At 44.9% G+C, this 21,418-nt stretch overlaps 1 protein-coding gene across 1 annotated transcript; it reads left to right on the top strand.

Annotated features, from left to right (window-relative positions):
• The first annotated feature begins 4,650 nt into the window (after window positions 1–4,650).
• LOC140204013 (uncharacterized) lies at window positions 4,651–17,345 on the top strand. The gene is made up of 2 exons (XM_072270234.1): window positions 4,651–4,673; window positions 14,249–17,345. Exon 2 carries the CDS (start codon window positions 14,259–14,261, stop codon window positions 15,315–15,317), a length of 1,059 nt encoding a protein of 352 aa, XP_072126335.1. The 5' UTR covers window positions 4,651–4,673; window positions 14,249–14,258; the 3' UTR covers window positions 15,318–17,345.
• Window positions 17,346–21,418: the final 4,073 nt, after the last annotated feature.

Genomic DNA, 21,418 nt, shown 5'->3' on the forward strand with positions numbered 1-21,418 from the left:
TTTCAGCTTCCCAAGCACCCTCTCCTTAACAATAACAACTATAATCTCTCTTACCGCTTAAACTCTCGAATTTCTGGCATACTATTCATGTCTTCTACAGCGAAGACTCATGCAAAATACTATGAAGTTCATCTGCCATTTCTATGTTCCCATTGCTATCTCTCCAGTGTCATTTTTCAGCAGTCTAATATCCACTATCACATCTTTTACTCTTTGTATACTGTGTCTGAAAAAAAACTTTTAGTATTCTCTTTCAAATTTTTGGCTAGCTTAACTTCATGTTTCATCTTTTCTCTCCTTGTGGATTTTTTAGTTGCCTCCTGTTGATTTTTAAAAGCTTCCCAATCTTCCAACTTCCCACAAAATGTTGCTATATTATATGCCTTCTCTTTTGCTTTTATGCTGTCTTTGACTTCCTTTGTCAGCCACGGTTTGCTCATCCTCCCTTTAGAATATGTCTGCATCTTTAGGATGTATAGTATCTATCCTGCTCTCAGAAACAGCAGCCATGCTGTTCTGCTGTCATCCCTGATGGTGGTCTTACAGTTTCTTAACTCTATCACAAGAGGTCTACGAGGGGTCATTGATAAGCTTGTGGCCTTAGGTAGAAGGAGACAATTTTAGAAAACCTAGCACATTTATTTTTCAACATAGTCCCCTCCTACATGTACACACTTAGTCCAGCAGTCATGGAGCATACAGATCTCTTCTTTGTAGAAATGGTCCACAGCAGGGGTGATTGATAAGTTCATGGTACATGCACGTGCAGTTCAACTCTTTGAGTTATTATGCAGAAAGTTTGAAATTAATAACTCATCTCCTTCTTCCGTAGGCCACCAACTTATCAATCACCTCTGCTGTGGACCACTTTCTGGAGGTCCAAGACACCGACTTCTACAAAGAAGGGATCCATATGCTTCACGACTGCTGGACTAAGTGTGTAAATATAGGAAAAATAAATGTGCTAGGTTTTCTAAAATTGACTCCTTCTGCCTTAGGCCATGAACTTATCAATCACCCCTCGTACATATTCTGATCCTATGTCACCTCTTTCTAAGGCTTTGATTTCATTTTTTACCAACAGAGCCACCTACCCCTTCTGCATACCTGCCTGTCCTTTTGATATGATGCTATCCTTGGATGTTTAACTCCTCACTATGATCTTTTTTCAGCCATGTCTCAGCAATGCCCACAATGCCATACCTGCCAATCTCTAACTACACTACAAGGTCATCGACTTTGTATCATATATGGTGTGCATTCAAATACAACACCTTCAATCCTGCATTCGTCACCCTTTACGATCTTGCCCCCATGTTGCATTTTAAGTCACCACATTGACTGCAGTTTTGATCTATCACCTGTCTGTCTTTCCTCAGTCTTACTAGTTAAGCCAAGTTTATTGTCATTTAACTATATAGATGCATACTGCCAAATGAGACAATGTTTCTCTGGACCATGGTGTACACATAACACACAATACCTTAGGAAAGTATGAATTAAATCTACATATGAATTACTCTTAGATAAATAAAGTGCATAAATTAAATATTGTAGAGTACAGTATGGATTATGCAATCACACTTGTATACCTGGAAAAGCAACCGAGCCTCTGTTTAAAGATTCTCCCAAAGGTCCATCTCTAATGAGATTTCATCCCTCAGTCCCGGAGCTGAGATCCTCAGGTTAGGATATGAACGCTTGAGTTACAGGTTAGAGTATGAACCAGTATTAATTGTTGAGAATTTCATTGTCTGGTTTTCTTGGCTAAATTCTGAGAATTTTATTGACGTGGAATTTAAAGGAATTTAAACCATGAATGCTTTTTGACCTCTTGCAGTTCGATTTTTTTTTAATGCTCCAGATCCCAGCATCTACAGTCTCTGGCCCTAGGAAAGTTTTGTGAATAGAAATTTAATCTGAACAGGATCTGACAGTTTTGGTGGGAGAAATGTTTGCACAGTGTGACTCAGGGGCAAGTTTCAATAGCTCATTGTGATTGTGCCAACAAAGTAGTGAGACTCACAGACCTAAGCAAGAGAGTGCTGGAACAAAAGAACTGCAGGAAGAACCCAGCAGGTTAGGTGACATCTGTGAACGGTCAAAGTTTGGCATGAGGCTCTTCATCTGGGCTGAAAGATAGAGGGGTGATAGCCAATAAAAGACCACAGGACATAGGAACAGAATGATGCAATTCAGCCTATCTTCTCCACCATTCCAACATGGCTGATTTAAATTCCCTCTCAACCCCACTCCCCTGTCTTCTCATAACTTATGCCCTTATTCATCAAGACCCTATTCACCTTTGTCGTTTCCACAACCAACAACTCACTTTCAAGGACTCTACAGCACATGTTCTCAATATAGTTTAATTAATTAATATTATTATTATTATGTGTTTTGTATTGCACACCTTGTCTTTTGCACATTGGTTGTTTGTCAGCCTTTATTGCATTTTTTTTCTATCTACTGTGTATTCAAGAAAATCAATCTTCAGGTAGCTATGGTGACATTTTCAAACTTTGATAATAAATTTACTTTGAATATTTTAAGTATACCTGATAACTTAGCTTCCATAGCCGTCTGTGGCAATGATGCCTTCTGGCTAAAGAAATTTCTCCTAATCTCTATTCCAAATGTCCTGATGAAGGATCTCAGCCCGAAATTTCAACTGTTCATTCATTTCGATAGATGCTGCCTGACCTGCTGAGTTCATCCAGCATTTTGTGTGTGTTGCTTGGTATGCCCTTCTATTCTGAGGCTGTGTTCTCCGGTCCTAGACTCTCCCACTACTGGAAACATCCTCTCCACAAATATAGTGGCACAGCGGCACACTTTACAGTAGAGATATCCCAGGTTCAATTCCCGCGGCTGCCTGTAAGGAGTTTGTACGTGACTGCGTGGGTTTCCTCCAGGCGTTCTGGTTTCCTCCCACAGATGTGCCAGTTGGTAGGTTAATTAGTTATTATAAAATTGTCCAGTGATTGGGCTCGGATTAAATTGGGATTGCTGTGTCAATTCCATGCTGTAACTCGATAAGTAAATAAAGAGGTGAGGGGAAGGCATGGCAAATAATGGATGAATCCAGGTGAAGAAAGGTGATTGGAATGACAGAAATAAATGTCAAAATTCCTGGAGATTTTGTGTCAAACCGAGAGTTAAATTCAACAGGTTATTTTCAGGCTGACAAATTATCACCAGTAGGGGGCAACGGAGTTATTCCTGTTTACAATTTATAGCAGGACTTGGTGGAAGAATCTAAACTACTGTATTATGTCGAGGTTTGACACAAAACATGGTGGGTATGTTAGATGCAAGAAATATGTAAAAAGTCCACAAACAGAGCTGAAAAAGGTGGCACTCGTGGGGCTTGAACCGATAATTTGATTGTTTAGAACCTTACAGCAGTTAGACGAAATTATAAGAACAAGAAGTATATGATGTTGACCATTCAGCTCCTAAGGCCTGCTGTATCATTCAATGAGATCTGTTCCCTGGTCTCAGGACTATCCCTTCTGATTCTACACAGTCTGTTTTAAAATGTACCCCACGGTGAATGAGACCTCAGCGGTACACAGCGCCACAAATGTAGTCAAACCAGAATCAGGTTTAATATTACTGACATACTATATCTTGTGAAAATTGTTTCCAGCAGCAGTGCAACACATAAAAATATAAATATAACAAATTAAGTTATACAAAAAGAAAGCGAAATAGCAGGGTATTTTGATTTATTTATTGAGATACAGCACAGAATTTGCCCTTCCTTCCAGCCCTCAAGCACTGCCACTCAGCAATCGCCTGATTTAATCATATCTAATCACAGGACAATTTGCAATGACCTACCGACCTACCAACTGTGGGAGAAAACTGGAGCACCCGAGGGAACCCACCCCCCCCCCCCCCCCGTGGTCATGAGGAGAACATACAAACTCCTACAGGCAGTGGCGGGAATTGAACCCGAGTCACTGGTACGGTAAAGCATTCTGCTAACTCCTCCTGAATAGAAGCAATGAGAAGATAGCATGTAGTGGGTGATGAGGTCCTTCATAATAGACGACAACTAATTTGAGACATTACCTTTCAAAGATGTCCTCAATGGTGGAGAGTCTAGTGCCCATGATTAAGCTGGCTGAGTTTATAATGGCTTTTCCCCCAATCCTGTGTTGTGGTCCCTCCACACCAGACAATGATGCAACCAGTTAGAATGCTCTCCACTTTATATCTGTAGAAAGTTGTAGAACATGAGCAGGAGTGATCCACCAGGATCCCCATTTAGACTGATTTTGACTGGCCCCAACTTCTTTCTGTTCCATTTCTCCACATACCTAAAGTCCACAATCTTACAGATAAAACTATGTGCTACTACTTGAATTACTTCTGATGATTTTGACCTAGAAGACTTGACCACTGTTGTCCTCCAATACTTCTGTATTAAAGCTGATATCGCGTAACTCCGTGAACAATTTTCTAGCTTTTAGCCATCAGGGAAAAGCTCTGAAGGTGTTTTCAGGTAATTTCCATGGCACCATCCTTACCCAGACACCTAAGCGCCCCAGAAACCGCTATTAAGTGGGAAAGCAATCTAGTGCGCTGGCGCCGAAAACCGGAAGTCGTATCGGAAATACTCGCATGCGGCCAGTGAAGAACAGAGGCTGGAGAGTCGGCAGCAGGTAGGAGCGGGTTGTCGATGCGCATTTAATCAGCACTTCCTCCTCCTGCTAAGGGAGAAGCGGTGCGAGCTTCAGAAACGTTGCGGACTTCCACAGTGCCGGCTCTCCCCCGGTCCCGAAACCCGGCCAATTTCTGGTTCCCTAATGGAACGCGCTGCCAGGCCAGCCCTGGATTCACTGCTGGCCGTCGGAACGCCCGGCTGTTGCTGGAACCGTGATATGTTGGTTTCTCACTCATCTGGGGTTATGGGTAAACAGGTAGGCATGGGATACAGCCGGGGAGCTGTCCAGACTCTGCAGAGGGCGCAAGATCTAATCCAAACACTCTGCCCTCTTCTCATTGTTACTGTCAGGAAGGAGTGAAGGAAGGCTCACACTCAGCGATCCAGGAACAGCTTCTTCCCCTCTGCCAGCCGATTTCTAAATGGACATTGAACCCGTGAGCACTACCTCACTACTGTCTTTTTACCTTGGGATTTTTTTTTTTTGCAGTACTTAACTATTATATAGATATAGAAAAAAACTGAATTACTATATGTAATATATAGTAATTCCGTTTTTTCTATATTTATTTACCATGTATTTCATTGTACTGCTGTCGAGCATTTTGTTAATTTTACGACATATGCCGGTGATATTAAACCCGATTCTGGGTCGAAGTCGGGTTGATTGTTAAGAGAACGAGTACAGCAGCGTCACGGGCGCAATGCATCAATTAAGCACCATTTGCAAGAAAACACAAGTCGTACAAACTGAGTGAGAGGAAGACGATTAGTTAAACTTCCAGTTACAACCTTTGTTGAATAATTCTCTTCCAATGGAAACAGTTTACCTTGAAATTACATGATACCCGTCATCAATTTGAACAGCTGCAGTAAATATTCCTTAACATTAATCTGCTCATCGAAGAATATCTTCAATTGTGTCTTTGATTAACTGATGACCAAGTCAGCAGAGTTAATAAATTTACATCCATAATACCCCTGATAAACGCGGTACTTGGAAATGGGTCAAAAACTCGAATGCTGCTTCTGAGTGTCGCTTGTATGCAGTTAAACTATTGCAACCTAGCTTGTGTCAGAGAGTTAAACAGCATGGAGACAGGTCCTTTGCCCCAACTCATCAATGCTAAACAAAATGCCCACCTGAACTAAAGGCATTTGACCCATATCACTCTAACCTTAGCTATATGTGAACCTACCCCTATGTCCTTGTAACATAATTGTAACCCACCCCACCCACAGCTCCACTATTGCCTCTGGCAGTTCATTCCATTTGCTCTCCACTCTCTGTGTTAATAAAAGACATTCATTGCAGGTATGGATAGCAAGATTTTCACTATACCTTAATATGTGACAGTAATAAACCAATTTCTAAATGTTTCTCCTCTCACATTGAGCCAGTGCTCTTTAGTTTCAGTCTCTACTGCCAGGGAGAAACTCTGAATATCCACCTCATCTCCACCCCTTGTGGTTTAATAAATTTCCATAAGGTCACCCCCGTTGCCGTCATTCCAGTGAAAACTGTTCCAGACTAGTCTATGAAAGCTCTCAGTCATCCAGGTCATTGTATATCAAGCAGTAGTAAATGAAGGCAATTGGATTCGCTGTGTTGTCTGGAAGACATTTTGCCACTCATCCGAGAGGCTACTTCAGTTCTGATCCATGGTGGGTGATTTTCCGGCTTATAAACTCTGTGAGTTTAAAGGTATGGCAATCACATGAGGGTCGTAGAGGTAATGAGAGGGTCATTAGTCTTGTCTTTGCATGAACAGAGGTGTGAACTGTTGTGAACAGGTGAGAAGACAGCTGAAACGTCTCAACCCAAGCAAGGCTGCAGGACCGGATGGTGTCAGTACCAGGGTGCTCAAAGCCTGTGCCCCTCAGCTATGTGGAGTACTTCGCCATGTATTCAACCTGAGCCTGAGGCTCTGGAGGGTTCCTGTGCTGTGGAAGACGTCCTGCCTCGTCCCTGTGCCGAAGGCGCCGCGCCCCAGTGACCTCAATGACTACAGACCAGTGGCATTGACCTCCCACATCATGAAGACACTGAAGAGGCTTGTTCTGGAGCTGCTCCGGCCTATGGTCAGGCCACACTTAGATCCCCTCCAGTTCGCCTACCAGCCCCGACTAGGAGTTGAGGATGCCATCGTCTACCTGCTGAACCGTGTCTACGCCCACCTGGACAAGCCAGCGAGCACTGTGAGGGTCATGTTTTTTGACTTCTCCAGAGCGTTCAACACCATCTGCCCTGCTCTGCTGGGGGAGAAGCTGACAGTGATGCAGGTGGATGCTTTCCTGGTATCATGGATCCTTGATCACCTGACTGGCAGACCACGGTACGTGTGCTTGCAACACTGTGTGTCCGACAGAGTGATCAGCAGCACTGGGGCTCCACAGGGGACAGTCTTGTCTCCCTTTCTCTTCACCATTAACACCTTGGACTTCAACTACTGCACAGAGTCTTGTCATCTTCATAAGTTTTCCGATGACTCTGCCATAGTTGGATGCATCAGCAAGGGAGATGAGGCTGAGTACAGGGCTACGGTAGGAAACTTTGTCACATGGTGTGAGCAGAATTATCTGCAGCTTAATGTGAAAAAGACTAAGGAACCGGTGGTAGACCTGAGGAGAGCTAAGGCACCGGTGACCCCTGTTTCCATCCAGGGGGTCAGTGTGGACATGGTGGAGGATTACAAATACCTGGGGATACGAATTGACAATAAACGGGACGGGTCAAAGAACACTGAGGCTGTCTACAAGAAACGTCAGAACCGTCTCTATTTCCTGAGGAGACTGAGGTCCTTTAACATCTGCCGGACGATGCTGAGGATGTTCTACGAGTCTGTGGTGGCCAGTGCTATCATGTTTGCTGTTGTGTGCTGGGGCAGCAGGCTGAGGGTAGCAGACACCAACAGAATCAACAAACTCATTCATAAGGCCAGTGATGTTGTGGGGATGGAACTGGACTCTCTCACGGTGGTGTCTGAAAAGAGGGTGCTGTCCAAGTTGCATGCCATCTGGGTCAATGTCTCCCATCCACTACATAATGTACTGGTTGGGCACAGGAGTACATTCAGCCAGAGACTCATTCCACCGAGATGCAGCACAGAGCGTCATAGGAAGTTATTCCCGCCTGTGGCCATCAAACTTTACAACTCCGCCCTTGGAGGGTCAGACACCCTGAGCCAATAGGCTGGTCCTGGACTTATTTCATAATTCACTGGCATAATTTACATATTACTATTTAACTATAGTTCTATTACTATTTATTATTTATGGTGCAACTGTAACAAAAACCAATTTCCCCTGGGATCAATAAAGTTTGACTATGACTAAAGATGTTAGGACTGTATTGTAAGTAGCTGATAGGTGGTGTTGTACCCCACCCCCTCTGTCCAGGGATGGGTTTTCCAGTTTGACAAAGATGGCTTCTTTAACCCTCTTTCAAATCACTTGTCCTCCCTGTCCAAAATGTACACACTTCATTTTGGAACCACTCCACAAGCATAATAAGACCAACATAGGAAGGCTAACACCTCAGGTCAAGACTCGGCTGTATACCTACACCTAAAGGACAAGGGACACCACTTTGATGATAACAATGTGCACATTTTGGACAGGGAGGTCAGTGGCTTGAAAGAGGGAAAACCCATCCCTGAACAGAGGGAGTGTGGGTATGACACCACCTGTCAACTACTTACAATGTAGTCCTAACATCTCCAAACTGGCATCTTCACAACAGTTCACACCACCATTCTTGCAAAGATAAGACTAATGACTCTCTCATTACCTCTACGACCCTTAATGACCCTCATGTTATTGCTACACCTTTAAACACCTCTCAGAGTTTATAAACTGGGAAACTACCCACCACGGATTAGAATTGAAGAAGCCTCTCGGAGAGTGGCAAAGCATCTTCTAGACAACACAGCAAGTCCTTAATTTACTACTGCTTGAGTCCCAGACTGTGTAGACTCTCCTTTAGATTATGAAAACACTCAATCCTCGTTTATTGTCATTTAGAAATGCATGCATGCATTAAGAAATGATACACTGTTCCTCCAGAGTGATAGCACAGAAAACAGGACAAACCAAAGACTAACACTGACAGAACCACATAATTATAACATATAGTTACAGCAGTGCAAAACAATACCATAATTTGATAAAGAACAGACCATGGGCATGGTAAAAAAAATGTCTCAAAGTCCCAAGTCGATCAGCTCCTGAGTCTCCGATAGCAGGCGGCAAAGGGAGAAGCTCCCTGCCATAAACCTCCAAGGAACCGACAACTGCCGATGCCGTGGAAGCAGCCAACCACAGCCAACACCGAGTCCGTCCATCCGAAAACTTCGAGTTTCTGACCAGCCCTTCCGAGCGCCTTCGACGTCGCCCCGGCCGCCAAAACAAGCAAAGCCGAGGATTCAGGGCCTTCTGCTCTGGAGATTCCAGTTCCCAACCAGTAGCAGCAGCAGCAGCGAAGCAGGCATTTCAGAAGCTTCTCCAGATGTTCCTCCGTACTCTCATGTCTGTCTCCATCAAATCAGGATTTTGCACGGTCCCCTACTTGACAAATAACAGACATCACCACGGAAGTGGCCACGCGCGCTGCGTCGCGCCTCCATCTTCTCCTCCTCCTCCTGGAAAAAGAAGTCAAATCCTCTAGTCCTGGCTGCAACCTTCTGTATCTTTTCTGCACCCTTAACCTATCCTCATAAGGCAGCATGCTAGTAAATCTCCTTCCTCTAATGAGGTGACCAGAACTGAACAAAATATTGCAAGTGAGGTCTAATCAGGGTTTTATAGTTTTATGTTTTAAATAAAGGCACAAAGTTATCCACCCTCCCCTGTGTGTGGCTAATGGTGATACAAAAATCTCTACCAAGGTCCCAGCAATTTCTTCTCTTGCTTCTCAAAATGTTTTCGTCATGGAGTACTACAGAAACAGGACCTTTGGCCCATCCAGTCTGTGCATTCTGTTCTTCTGCCTAGTCCCACTGACCCACACACAGACCAAAATGATGGTTAAAACTCCTGTACAGCATTGATGGAACGTTGCATTTTTAGTGAGGACATTGAACTGAACAGTGTTGGCAGGTATTTCTATTGAGAAACTCCAGTGAGTTACTATGCGTGTGTCTACCATTCCAGATCTTGCTGCCAACATGCTGTAGAAACAGGAGAACAGAGTGGCACAGTTGGTAGAACCACTGCATCCCCGAGTAAACACTGCCATGGGATGAGCTTGTGATCTACTGGGTGAGTCCACTACTCTCTGTGCTGTGTCTTCCTACAAGTCTCTGATATTCGATAGCACACCTGTCTCTGCAGTGAGATTCCTTCCTGGGACCACAGCTTTGAAATGGCTGGGATGAACAGAGATGCTGAGTGTGGCACGACACAGTAGCATAGCGCAGCGGTCCCCAACCACCAGGCCGCAAAGCATGAGCTACCGGGCCGCGAGGAAACGATATGATTTGGCGACATGAAACGACAGGAGTCAGCTGCACCTTTCCTCATTCCCCGTCACGCACTGTTGAACTTGAAACAACCTACCAAATCACACCAAATCACACCAAATAACACATAAAACCTAAAATAACACTAACATATAGTAAAAACAGCAATGATATAATTCACAGCCTATATAAAGTAAAAATAATGCAAGTTTCACTTAAAAGAATCAGGAAGATTAAGCCAAAACTGATTTGTAGGAAAAAAATCGGCACATACACACATGCGCACACAGGTCCCCGCGCAAGGCTTCATGGTCATGGTAGTCTTTCTTGGGGTAAACACAAGTATCCCGTATTTGACTGCTACTTTTGTCCCTTATTTGGGAGTGAGAAAGTTGGCAACCCTACTTAGACACCCCTCCCGTCGGCCGGTCCACAAGAATATTCTCAATATTAAACCGGTCCGCGTTGCAAAAAAGGTGGGGACCCCTGGAATAGCGGTTAGCACAACACTTTACAGTACCAGCCACCCGGGTTCAATTCCTGCCGCTGCCTGCAAGGACTTTGTATATTCTCCCCGTGACCACGTGGGTTTCCTCCAGGTGCTCCGGTTTCCTCCCACATTCCATAAGACGTACTGGTCGATAGGTTAATTGGTCATTGTTAAATTGTCCTGCGATTAAACTAGGATTAAATTAGGGGATTGCTGGGAGGCATGTTTAAAGGGTCAGAAGGGTCTATTCCGGGTAGAATCTTAATAAATGAATTAAAAAAAATAAAACCATAGAGACACGTTTAGCATTCTGTTCTGGAGACCAAAGATCAGCCGGGTCAGTGGAATAGAAACGGATTAGAAGTGAGTCAGCATCTGTGAAGGAGAGAACGGGGTTTGTGACTTGTCAATGACCTGTGGAATTCTGGGAGATAAGTTAAACATGTTGGTTCAGGTGAGGTTCATATCCCTGTATCCTTCGGAATGCTGATGACCCAGGACAGTGTGTTCCAACCAGGCCACCGTACACCCTAGCAGGGGTGGACAGAACAGATGGGTTTGGGCTCCTGGGGTTTCCCTGTAATTGAACAATGGAAATCAGTGAAAAGCTGGAGCTCCTGTTCCAGAGATCTGCAGCTCAGTGAAGGAACAAACGAGGAGTCCCAGGGAGAGAGCTGCACAGTGACATGGGTTTGAGATGCTCTGCCAGAGTCTGCTAGAGGGAGGAAGACAAACAGGGTGAATGAACGGCTGGAGAATCAAAGAGGTCACTGCAAGTTATCTGGGTCAGTGAGTCCTTGGTCATCCTGCGGAGATTACAGACCTGCAGGCAATGAAATGCACTGGGTCTTGTTCACCATGGATTAGACACTGCAAAGTGTCAGGTCTTTGGACAAAATGTTAATGGGGGTCAACATTTTGGATTGAATGGTGAAAAGGTGAATTGACAGAGACCCCAGAAACCCAAAATAAACAATAGTTTGGGAGTGTGAGATGAGGGAATGATTTTGATGGGTTCAATGATGGTAGTTATTGGGCTGGGTGATTTAGCAGATCAGTAGCTATGGACCCATCAGCGTGATTCGAGGGTGGATACACGGGGAGAAGTCTCGTATAGAGGGAGGAAAGTGAAACGGAGAAATGATCAGAGTAATACCTTATCAGTGATGTGATGATCAGTGTCAAAAGGCCAGGGGGGAAGGCAGATGGTGGGCGTGGCTGTGAAAATAAATCCATATGTGGCGAGAGATTGAGGAGGAATAGGAGAAAGATACTTGGTGAGAAGAGAGAAAGAAGGGTTATGAAGTTTGAAATAATTAAACTCATTGTGAAATGAAATCAGGTCTGTTCAGTCAGCACACTTTCAGTTATTGCCTGTTTTACTCAGGGGGCTCAGGCTGAGTGTGGGTCAGACGTGCAGGAGATCTTGCTTCCTCCGAAGGATATGAGTGAACCACGTGAGTACTGGTATAAGTTTATTACTGTCACATGTACCGAGATGCAGTGAAAAGTTTGCCTTGGCAGTTAATTTGATCAACAATTCCAGTTATCCCCACTCTGTCTATTACCCCTCCCCATCACTGCTGTGTACCGTAGACACCTTAAACTATTTTTTATATTGTAAAACAAAATGTTGGTGCATTCTAATATATTTATTTATGTGCATTATATTCCATATTCAGACTTTAACCTCTAACTCAGTTAGCTCTTTTCCTCTTTTTTGTTTTTATATCATTTATTTTTAAATTATTCTTTATAATTATTGAATTTTTTTTGTCGCATGTCACACCCTGATTGACACACCACAGCAAATTCCTCATACATAGGAAATGGTCTAGTAAAGCTTTATTGCACTGCCTCTATAGCAAGAACATGTTTCCTCAGTACTTCCTTAGGAGGCTAGACATTCAGCATGTCCCTGATGCACACCAGTGTCGACAGATGCACCAAAGAAAGCAGCCTGTCCATATGCTTCACGGCTTGGTATAGCAGTGACAGTGCAGAGAGTTGTGAACACAGCTCAGCACATCACAGAAACCAGCCTCCCCTCCACAGACGCTGTCTACACGTCTCACTGCCTTGGTAAGGCAACCAGCAGAATCAAAGTCCCCACCCACCCCGAACATGCTCTTTTCACCCCTCTTCCTTTGGGCAGACACTAAAGCCAGAAAGCACACACCACCAGTCTCAAGAACAGCTTCTACCTCACTGTTATCACACTCATGAATGGACCCCTTGATAAGAAGGTGAACTCCTGACCTCAGAATCTTCCTGGCACGGCCTTGTAGGTTATTGGTGTCGGTTTATTGTTGTTACATCTACTGAGGTACAGTGAAAAGCTTGTCTTCCATACTGTTCCTGCAGATCAATGCATTACACAGTGCATTGAGGTAGAACAAGGTAACACAACAGTGATATAGTGTAAGCTGCAACGAAAGTGCAGTGCAGGTAACCAATAAGGTGTGAGATCACAACAAGGTAGACTGTGAGGTCACAGTCCAGGGAACTGTTTAATAGCCAGAATCAGAATCAGGTTTATTATCACCGGCATGTGATGTGAAATTTGTTAACTTCGCAGCAGCAGTTCAATACAATACATAATCTAGCAGAGAGAGAAAAAAATAATAATAAATAAAACAAAACATAATCATAAACAAGTAAATCAATTATGTATATTGAATAGATTATTAAAAAATGTGCAAAAACAGAAATACTGTATATTAAAAAAAAGTAAGGTAGTGTTCAAAGCTTCAATGTCCATTCAGGAATCGGATGGCAGAGGGGAAGAAGCTGTTCCTGAAGCACTGAGTATGTGCCTTCAAGATTCTGTATCTCCTACCTGATGGTAACAGTGAGAAAAGGGCATACCCTGGGTGCTGGAGGTCTTTAATAATGGACGCTGCCTTTCTGAGACACTGCTCACTAAAGATGTCCTAGGTACTTTGTAGGCTAGTGCCCAAGATGGAGCTGACTAGATTTACAACCTTCTGCAGCTTCTTTCGGTCCTGTGCAGTAGTCCCCAAACCAGACAGTGATGCAGCCTGTCAGAATGCTCTCCATGGTACAACTATAGAAGTTTTTGAGTGTATTTGTTGACATGCCAAATCTCTTCAAACTCCTAATAAAGTACAGCCGCTGTCTTGCCATCTTTATGACTTATAACAATGTGTTGGGACCAGGTTAGATCCTCAGAGATCTTGACACCCAGGAACTTGAAGCTGATCACTCTCTCCACTTCTGATCCCTCTATGAGGATTGGTATGTGTTCCTTCATCTTACCCTTCCTGAAGTCCACAATCAGCTCTTTCATCATACTGACGTTGAGTGCCAGATTGTTGCTGCGGCACCATTCCACTAGTTGGCATATCTCACTCCTGTACGCCCTCTCATCACCACCTGAGATTATGCCAACAATGGTTGTATCATCAGCGAATTTGAGTGATGTCTAACCACACAGTCATGTGTATCCAGAGAGTTGATGCTGCCCTGGTGTTACATGTATTATAATAATCCACAAGTTTCACCATCACCTCACTTTGATGGTGGACACACAGTTGTCCGAATTGCAGAACTTGCTTTTCTGTACTGTCTTTCTCTCACACTTCATTTAAATTAATTTCACAGGGTGTCAATAATGGAGGATTCACTGACCAGAAGCTCAAACCAAACGACAGATCACAACCTGCAAGTGTCACCCAATCCACTGGAATCTGAACATCAGCAGACTTTGTACATGGAAGCAGAAAGCTCCACTGACAGTGGAGAGAAATGGTCAACGTGTTCTGAGTGTGAGCAAGACTTCAGTCAAGCATCCACACTGACAGGAGACCAGATCAGTCACTCTGGGGAGAAACCGTGGAAGTGTGAGGACTGTGGGAAAAGATTCATTTCTCCTTCCCATCTGGAAACTCACCACCGAAGTCACACTGGTGAGAGGCCGTTCACCTGCTCTGAATGTGGGAAGGGATTCACTCAGTGTTCCGACCTGCAAAAACACCAGCGAATTCACACTGGAGAGAAATCATTTATCTGCTCTGAGTGTGGGAAAGGATTTATTCGTTCAGATAGTCTGGTGATACACCAGCGAGTTCACACTGGGGAGAAGCCATTCACATGCTCTGTGTGTGGGAAAGGATTCACCCAGTCATCCAACCTAAAAACTCACAGCCGAAGTCACACCGGGGAGAAGCCCTTCACGTGCTCTGTGTGTGGGAAAGGATTCACCCAGTCATCCAACCTAAAAACGCACCAGCGTGATCACACTGGGGAGAGGCTGTTCACCTGCTCTGAGTGTGGGAAGGCATTCATTCGGTCAGGAAGCCTGGTGATACACCAGCGAGTTCACACTGGAGAAAAACCATTTACCTGCCTTGAGTGCGGGAAGTGTTTCACACGGTCTGACAAATTAATGGCGCACCAGCGCGTTCACACTGGAAAATGGCCATTCACCTGCTCTGAGTGTGGGAAGGGATTCAGTCGGTCAGACATCCTGGTGATACACCAGCGAGTTCACACTGGGGAGAGGCCGTTCACATGCTCTGTTTGTGGGAAAGGATTTACCCAGTCATCTAACCTAAAAACACACCAGCGAGTTCACACTGGGGAGAGGCCGTTCACCTGCTCTGAGTGTGGGAAGGGATTCTCCCAGTCTTCCCACCTGAAGAATCATCAGCGAGTTCACATTACAGAATGAACATTCATCTATCCTGTGTGTGGGAAGGGATTCAATGAACAATCCAGTCTGTGGAGTCACCAGTAAGGTGACACTGAGGTGATGCCATTCACCGGCTGGGAGTGTGGGAAGGAGCTCAGTCTGCAGAATCACCGGTGAGTCGATGAGTGACTGCAGAAGCTGGATATTCCTGTCGTTGCTGCTGATGATATCCAGGATTTAACCATGGTCATTGTCCTGGTCTGGCTTCATTCTGCTGATGTTTACAGCCCGTGATTAGAGTTTATTCTTGACAAATCAAGAATATATCACCTTGATCTTTAATACCCAGCCTATTTCCTGCATATCTGATATTTAAAGGATAATTTAATTGAAGATTTTATAACAAAGGTAGTGTGGGAGATAAGTCTGCTGGAGCAAGCACCAGGGAATCAGATTTTTTATGAATGATGTAAAAGGCTGCAATAATTTTTCAGGTAGAAATTTGATGCTGGGTTAATTTGTTAAGCAAGGGATATGGGGTGATGGTTGTTATTTGGAGCTGGGGCACAAGTTGGCCGTCATGGCACTGAATGAAAGGATAGGCTGGAACTGCTCCCACCTCCCTTAGCATGCAGGTGAAGCATCTGTCAAAGAGCAGCAGATGTTGCTTACACTAGAGTCATGGTGGCCATAAGTACCCAGAAACCTCTCAGCAAAGAAAGCTACCTATGATGGTCAAAGGATGGGAGAATACATGCATGGATACCAGAGACTGGATGTGATGTCAGACCATGCAAGGCATTGTACAGCCACACACGTTCCTCCCTATTGGGCAGCAGTGGGTAGGTCAGTGGCACCGCATGGGTTTAATAGATTTCAGCACTGGTAGTCTTTGTGTTCCTGCCTAGCAGCTATCTCAATCTTTCTCCTTTTTGTTCGCCTTGATCTATCATGCACCAGCCTCTGTCTCCCTTTCCTATATGGTTCAATCTGTCTGGCAGCATTGACCCACCCCTTCAGGTTATCACTTCCCTCTACTCTCCATACCCATTTTCCTCAGACCATTGATCCAGGTCCCTGAGAACAAACTAGTACATCTTCACTGGATAAACTGCTCCACATGTGTCATGAATTCACAATGTCTTCTGAACCACTGGGACAGCAACTAGATCAAATGAGGGAGAAATCATTCATTTGCTTACTGTGTGAAAAGGATTCACCTGGTTGTTCCACCTACTGACATACCAGCGAGTTCACACCGGGCTCCAAATGTGGGAAGGGATTCACTCAATTATCCAGCCTTTGGAACATCAGTGAGTTCACACCAGACTGAGCCCATTCAGCTGCACTGAATGTGGAAACTTGCTCACTTGGTCACCCCACTTGCTGACTTAACAGCAAGTTCACATTGGAGAGAGGCTGTTTGCCTCTTCCGTGTGTGCGAGAGGATTCACTAAGTCATCTCACTTGCTGAATCATCAGAAAATTCACACTGGAGTGAATCATAAACACAAGAGAATCTGCAGTTGCTGGAAATCCAGCGTAACACATACAAGATGCTGCTTGAGCAACTCAGCAGGCCAGGCAGCATCTATGGAAAGGAATAAACAGTAGGCGTTTCATGCCGAAACACTTCATCAGAACTTTGGAGCGAGTCAACTCAGAACACTGGAGCCAGGCCTTCCATCTGCTCCAAGTGTGAAAGGGATTCACCCAACAATCCAACCTGCTGAAACACCAGCAGGTTCACACTGGTGGGAGGCTGTCCACCATATCTGAATGTGGGAGGGGATTTGCTCAGTCAAGGGAGCTCACATGGTAGAGAGGCTGTTCACTTGCTCGGTGTGAGAAGAGATTTATTCAGTCTTCCAATCTGCTGAGACACTGAGTTCACACTGATCAAAATACAGAGTACATTACCATTGCATCTGCTAAAATGAAGGGTCACAGAGGAGAGCAGGCATTATATTCCACAATTATTTATGGTGGTCAATACACACTGGGTTTTGTAGGTGGTTTTGTATTTATGCTGATGTTTCTGTCCCTAATAACTGAACTGGAATTTAATATTCTGTATGTTACTAATAAATCAGTTCTGCTTTAAATACTCTGTTTCAGGTTGATGTCCCTGCAATAATCAACATGTTCAATAGGAAGAGTCCTAATGAACTCAGGTCATCTGGTCCCCTGGCAGAATTTCTGCTCCTCTCCACTTACCCTGTTTGAATGTTGTATTTGTGCTCAGTGGCCAATTTATTTGGTACATGTGGTTTATGCAAGTTCATGGTCTTCTGCTACTGTAGCCACTCTACTTTAACGTTCAACGTGTTGTGCATCTAGAGATAATCTTTTGCACGCTACTAATGTAACTTGTGGTTATTTGAATTACTGTTGCCTTTCTGTCAGCCTGAAACAGGCTAGCCATCTCACTTACAAGGTATTTTCACCCAACAAACCGCCACTCACAGGATTTTTGTTTTGCTTTTCGCACAATTCTTTGTAAACTCTAGAAACTATGTGAAAATACTCAAACCACCCTGTTTGGCACCAACAAACATTCCCCGGTCAAAATCACTTGGATCACATTTCTTCCCCATTCAGATGTTTGGTCTAAACAACAACTGAACTTCTTAACCATATCTACATGCTTTTATGCATTGAGTGCTGCCACCTGATCAGCTGATTAAATATTTGCATTGATAATCAGGTGTACAGATGTGTGTAATAAAGTGGTAATTTAGTGTAAGAATGCAGAAGTCCCCCATTGCTTCATAATTTCGACAAAATGCAACAAAAAAAAACTGAACAGTAAAGGTGTGCAAACTTGAAAATTCTCATTGTCTCCTGTCCTTTCATATTTACTTACAGCACAAGTAGACTGAAGTGCTACACCTGCCCTTTCAGGTGAGGCAACACTTCACCAGCACATTGGTTGGGCTTGTCTATCTGTCTAGTGCTCCCTGAGACCTGACGCAGATTGGTGGACTGCTTTGTTGAGCACCTCTCCTCCATTCCAAAAAAGCAGGAATTCCCAGTGGCCAACCATTTAAATTCCTGTCCCCATAGCCATTCCTACATATTGGTGCATGGCCTCCTCTTCTGTCACGATGAGACCACTCTCAGGTTGGAGGAGCAACACTTCAAATTCCATCTAGGTAGCCTCCATGCTGATGACATGAATATCGATTTCCCCCAACCTCCTGTAATTTTTCCCCTGTCCCTTCTCCAATCTCCACTCTGGCCCCTTACCTCTACTCCTCACCTGCCCATTATCTCCCCCTGCTGCCCCTCCTCTTTCCCTTCATCCCTTGGTCCACTCTCAGGTTCCTTCTTCTCCAGCCCTTTACATTTTCCACTTACACCTCCCATGGTTAGTACTTCGTCTGCCTTCCCCCCCACCCCCAATCTGGCTTCACCTATCACCTGGCATGTCCTCCTTTCCCTCCCTTCACCTTCTAACTCTGGCATCTTCCCCCTTCCTTTCCAGCCCTGCAATGTCGGCTGATTATTAATTTCCATGGTTGCTGCCTGACCTGCCAAGTTCCTCCAGCATTTTGTGTGTGTTGCTTTAGACCAGGAGTGCCCAACCTTTTTTTTTATGGAGTGGACCAATATCATTAAGCAAGGGAGTTGTGGACTCCAGGTCGAGAACCCTTACCTTTGACCTGTGCCTATTGAGTCTACTCTGGCTCTCAGCATCCCCAATCGCCATTTATTTACTGGTAACCTACTCTCTCCCATCTGTACTTGGGAAAATGATTGAAGCTATCATTAAAGATGAGAAAGGGAGGCATCTGGAAAGAAATGGATCCTTTAGGCACATGCTGCATGGATTCAGCAAAGGCAAGTTCTTTGAGGATATAACAAGCGCAGTGGATAAATGGGAACAGGGATGTTATTTACTTGGGTTTCCAGAAAGCGTCGATAAGATGCCACATAAAAGACTTATCCATAAGATGAGGATGCATAGAGTTGGGGTGATGTATTAGCATGGATAGAGAATTGGTTAACCAACAGAAAGCAGAGAGTTGGGATACATGGGTATTGCTTTGGTTGGCAATCAGTGGTGAGCGGTGGTGCCATACGGGTCGGTGCTGGGCCCGCAACTGTTCACGATCTAGAAGAGGGGACTGAGTGTAGGGTATGTAAGTGTGCTGATGACACTAAATTGTGCAGACGATACGGAGAGTCTGCAGAGAGATATAGATAGGTTAAGTGAGTGGACAAGGGTCTGGCAGATAGAGTACAATGTTGGGAGATGTGAGGTCATCCAGTTTGGAAGGGAAAGAAAAGGTTATTATTTCAATGGTAAAATATTGCAGCATGCTGCTGTGCTGAGGGACTTAGGAGTGCTTGTGCATGAATCACAAAAGGTTGGTTTGCAGGTGCCGCAGGCTGTCAAGAAAGCAAACGGAATGTTGGTCTTCATTACTAGAGGGACTGAATTGAAGAGCAGGAAGGTTATGCTGCAACTGTACAGGGTACTGGTGAGGCTGCACCTGGAGTACTGCATGCAGTTCTGGTCTCCATACTTGGGGAAGGATATACTGGCTTTGGAGGTGGTGCAGAGGAGGTTCACCAGGTTGATTCCAGAGATGAGGAGGTTAGACTATGAGGAGAGATTGAGTAGCCTGGGACGGTACTCGCTGAAATCAGAAATATGAGAGGAGATCTTATAGAAACATATAAAATTATGAAAGGGATAGATATGATAGAGGCAAGAAAGTTGTTTCCACTGTGAGACTAGAACTAGAGGACATAGCCTCAAGATTTGGGGGAGTAGATTTAGGGTGAAGATGAGGAACTGCTTTTCCCAAAGAGTGGCGAATCTGTGGAATTCTCTGCCAAATTAAGCAGCGGAGGTTACCTCAGAAAATATATTTAAGGCAAGGTTGGATAGATTTTTACATAGTTGGGGAATTAAGAGTTCTGGGAAAATGTAGGTCCATGGTCAGATCAGCCATGATCTTATTGAATGGCCGACCAGACTCCACGGGCCAGATGGCCTCCTATTTCTAAGTGAATCGCCGCTTCCCGGGAAGGGCTGTTCAGATTCCTGGATGCTGGGAAGGAATGGAGTTAAAGGACAGATAATGCATCTTCCTTCAATATGCATCTCTTACCTCGTTCTTCCAAAACAAGTGGAAGCCCCCCCACCCCCAGTCAGTTCTGGTGGACTGGAATCCGGGACGTGAGGCTTTCAATAACCAGCAAGCTACAGGATCGCCTGAGGGAGATGGCGACCCCAGAACGTGGACTCAAGAGAGGGTGGAAGACGGTTTCACAGCGTTGCGCAGGCGCGGGTCGTACAGCCGGCTTCTGACGAAGGACGCATGTCTGTGCCCGGCTCTGAATGCGGGCAGCGCACTTGCGTTACTCGTCCAACTGCAGCCGGCAGAATACGAGTGCGCCGGCGCGTTGGATTAGACAGCCGTTTCCAGCGGGGAAAGCGTGGGTTGTGTTGGCACGGCGGGTCTGAGGGGAGGCGCTGGTCTGTGGTGGGGAATGATCAGACAGGGTGGGAGGGGTGAAAGGCCTTGGTTACTGAGGGGGGGGAGTGTGGTTTGAGGGGAGGGAGTGATGTGATGGTCTGAGGGAGGAGTTGGGGAAGAATTCAGGTTGGAATGGGTCTGAGGGGAGTTGAAATTGACTATTGCTGTGCGAAAAGAACAGAGATCTTTTCGAGTAGGGTGCAGACGTAGTAGAAGCGTTCCCGCTCAAGTTTCCGGCGAAGAGCTTTAAAAACTCAGTCTCCGTAAAAGAGGGGTGCCGCCTGGCGGAGTGGTCTGAGTCAGAGTGTTGGGCTTTGGCTCAACGGGGCTTCGGAGAAGAACAGGCGAAGGCAAGGTAAAGTTCATTCCTTATGAAGAGAATAGAGGGTATATCTACAGAGCCAGTGTTTTGTTCTGGGTGTCAGATGCCAGCCACCTGGAGATGCAGCTCCTTAGACTCTGTGTTAGGAAACTGGAGCTGCAGATCGATGACCTTCGGCTTGTCAGGGAAAATTAAGTGATAGACAGGAGCTACATCGGGTGGTCACCCAGAGGCTACAGGAGACAGATAATCTGTCAGGAGAGGGAAGGGGGATCTTCGGATAGTGGAGAGCACCCATGTGGCCGTCCCCCTTAACAATGTACTCC

Source organism: Mobula birostris, chromosome 10 (assembly GCF_030028105.1).
Source record: "Mobula birostris isolate sMobBir1 chromosome 10, sMobBir1.hap1, whole genome shotgun sequence".
Lineage (NCBI taxonomy): Eukaryota > Metazoa > Chordata > Chondrichthyes > Myliobatiformes > Myliobatidae > Mobula > Mobula birostris.

Coding starts and splice junctions, on each gene's coding strand:
- LOC140204013 (XM_072270234.1), top strand. CDS start 14,259: ATGGAGGATTCACTGACCAGAAGCTCAAACCAAACGACAGATCACAAC.